The 2,588-nt window shown below is 48.7% G+C and overlaps 1 protein-coding gene across 1 annotated transcript in view; it reads left to right on the forward strand.

The window, feature by feature from the left end:
• Positions 1-2,588, forward strand: part of fbxw5 (F-box and WD repeat domain containing 5) — a 10,857-nt gene extending 8,269 nt beyond the window's left edge. Inside the window, exons 10-11 of the mRNA XM_025062694.1 lie at positions 914-1,126; positions 2,023-2,588. Coding sequence (XP_024918462.1) covers positions 914-1,126; positions 2,023-2,308 — 499 coding nt within the window. The 3' untranslated portion in view covers positions 2,309-2,588. The remainder of the gene's footprint in view (positions 1-913; positions 1,127-2,022) is intronic.

Below are 2,588 nucleotides of genomic sequence, written 5' to 3' on the forward strand. Positions count from 1 at the left end.
GAGGAGGAAGAGAAAACGTACTTGCTCTTCACCACCGGAAGCCTCACGTACTCCCCTCACCAGATAGGTACGGTGGTCTCTGGGCCGTCAGGTCGCCGGACGTCAACGCACCGGCAGATTACTCCACGTGTGTCTCTCTCCCTCTCAGGTATTAAGCGGATCAAACCGGACCAGATGACGACGTGTGGTCCAGTTCTGGGCGAGGAGCGGAGCTCAGAGGAGTTCTTTGATTCCCTGGACCATGTCATCGATATCCACGGACATATCATTGGGATGGGCCTCTCTCCAGACCACAGGCAAGACGTCTCACACAGAAAATAAATCAAAAAAAGCTTCTTCAAGTTAAATGTTGTTGTAAGTTTTGTCAAGAACAGTGTGATTGACAGGTGTCTGAACCAATGTTCAAACTCTACAGCGTGGACTTGACGGGCCACATTTGGCCCGCGGGCCTTGAGTTTGACACGTGCTCTAAGGCGACCGTGTATGACTGTTAACAGAAAATGAAGCTAGCTTAAGTCGTCATCTGGATGTTTGTTTTTGTTTTTTCAGCAACATTTTAAATGTAAATGTAAGAAGAAGCTAACTTGTAGTGTATCGTGTCGCAGGATCCGCACACTTTTCTAGTGCGATAACTGGAACAAAATATCTGGGATCTGTATCAGGAGTTGTTAGCCTTTTTGGTTTGGTTTAATTTCAGTTGAATAATAATCTAAATCCACTTGTAGGTGAGTTTCTCACAGGTCACACATCTTTGATGGCTTCAGTTAATAACCTATGCAGTCCTACAGCCCACAGCTGCAAATCTGAAAGTTTTTTGCGGCCCTCAAGGTGGCGCTGGCGTCCCAACTTTGGTCCGTGTCCCTATTGTTGAGAGTCACTGATCTATATCTCTGCATCCCTCGTTCATTTCCAGGTACCTCTACGTGAACAGCCGGGCCTGGCCTGCTGGATGCGTGATCTCTGACCCCATGTCTCCGCCTCCCATCGCCGAGGAGATCGACCTGCACGTCATCGATCTGAAGAGCCTGAGGGAGGAGAGGCGCAGCCTGAGGGCCCACCGGGCCTTCACACCCAATGACGAGTGTTTCTTCATCTTCCTAGACGTCAGCAGAGACTTCGTCGCCAGGTGGGTGGACAGGAAGTTTCTGGTCAGTTTGTGGACGGCGGCTCCGGCGGTTGGTGTTCTGACTGGACGCAGAGATTGTTCACCATCTGTGCTGGGTGATTAGATCACACGCTGACAGAGCTGAGGTTCTTTGGAAGCACAGTCGGAGATTCCAGAATAAACTTTCGGATCTGATGTCAGATCATGTTCCTGGGAATCCACCGCCTCCACGTCTGAGCTTATCTGATCATCAGTGATGATATGAGGAGTGTGAATGTGTGTGTAGTGGGAGCCGGTACTTTATGATCTCTATAAACATACAGTACGACTGAGTGTAACTGCACCAAAGGTTTTTTTTTCAGATGAACTAATCAGGAAAATGTGATAGAATTGTTTTGATTAAATTCATATTTTTTGGGTAAACCTCACGTAGGCAGACGTCTGATTGGTTTACACATCGTTGTAGACCAGACGTGTCACACACACACACACACACATATGCTTGTGTCCAGGATGTGTGGCTGAGCTGTGTTAAGAGCAATGACAAACCTAATGACATATCTAATCCAAAAACACACGGGGGGCGTGGACACGGAGCTGACATGTCGCTGCGTCTTAACTTCCCTGTGATGCAGATGAATGTCTCTCTCCCTGTCCCTCTCTGGGTTATTTTTATAACAATAATATAAAATGTTTTCTTAATTATTGCTATTTTTTATTATCAATATATTGGGTTATGTCTATGTTTTTGATGTTTAGGGTGGGGGGTGTTTTAATAGTATATTTCTGGGGGGCTGGAACGAATTTGTTGGTTTTTAGTTATTAACTCCACTCTATTTCATAACAATGCCGTGCTAGTAGGGTTTTTGACACCGCTGTGACCTTTGACCTTTGGCCCTCTGCTCTCCGCCCTCCAGTGGAGCCGAGGACAAGCACGGCTACATCTGGGACCGCCACTACAACATCTGCCTGGCGCGTCTGGCTCACGACGACGTGGTGAACTCCGTGGCCTTCAGCCCGGCTGACCAGGAGCTGCTGCTGTCGGCCAGCGATGACTCTACCATCAAGGTATGGCGTTCACCACGCATGGTTCGCCTGGCGCAGGCCCCGGCTCGTCCGCCCAGGCCCAGAAACCTCTGGTCGTGCTGGCTGAGCCGCACCAGGAACTCCTCATCCTCCAGCTGCGTCAATGGAAAACCATGAGTCAGGTTGGAAAACGCACGCGATGGGAATCGAGGCAGGAAGAGGAAATTGTGATCAGATTGTCCTCTGTGGTATGAATATGTATATATGCATATATGTATGTATATATTCACTCCATGTGAATGAGCTCTGCACCTGCTTCAAGTGACCGAAGGGGGGAGGTTGGAGTCGGACACCAGAGGGCGCTGTGGCGCCAGTAACCGACACGGTATGTCGCTGTTACGTTAGTTAGTCCAATCACAAATACAGAGTTTACACGTTTGCACCAGGAGGAACGTTG

This window comes from Cynoglossus semilaevis, chromosome 14, assembly GCF_000523025.1.
Source record: "Cynoglossus semilaevis isolate Cse_v1.0 chromosome 14, Cse_v1.0, whole genome shotgun sequence".
Lineage (NCBI taxonomy): Eukaryota > Metazoa > Chordata > Actinopteri > Pleuronectiformes > Cynoglossidae > Cynoglossus > Cynoglossus semilaevis.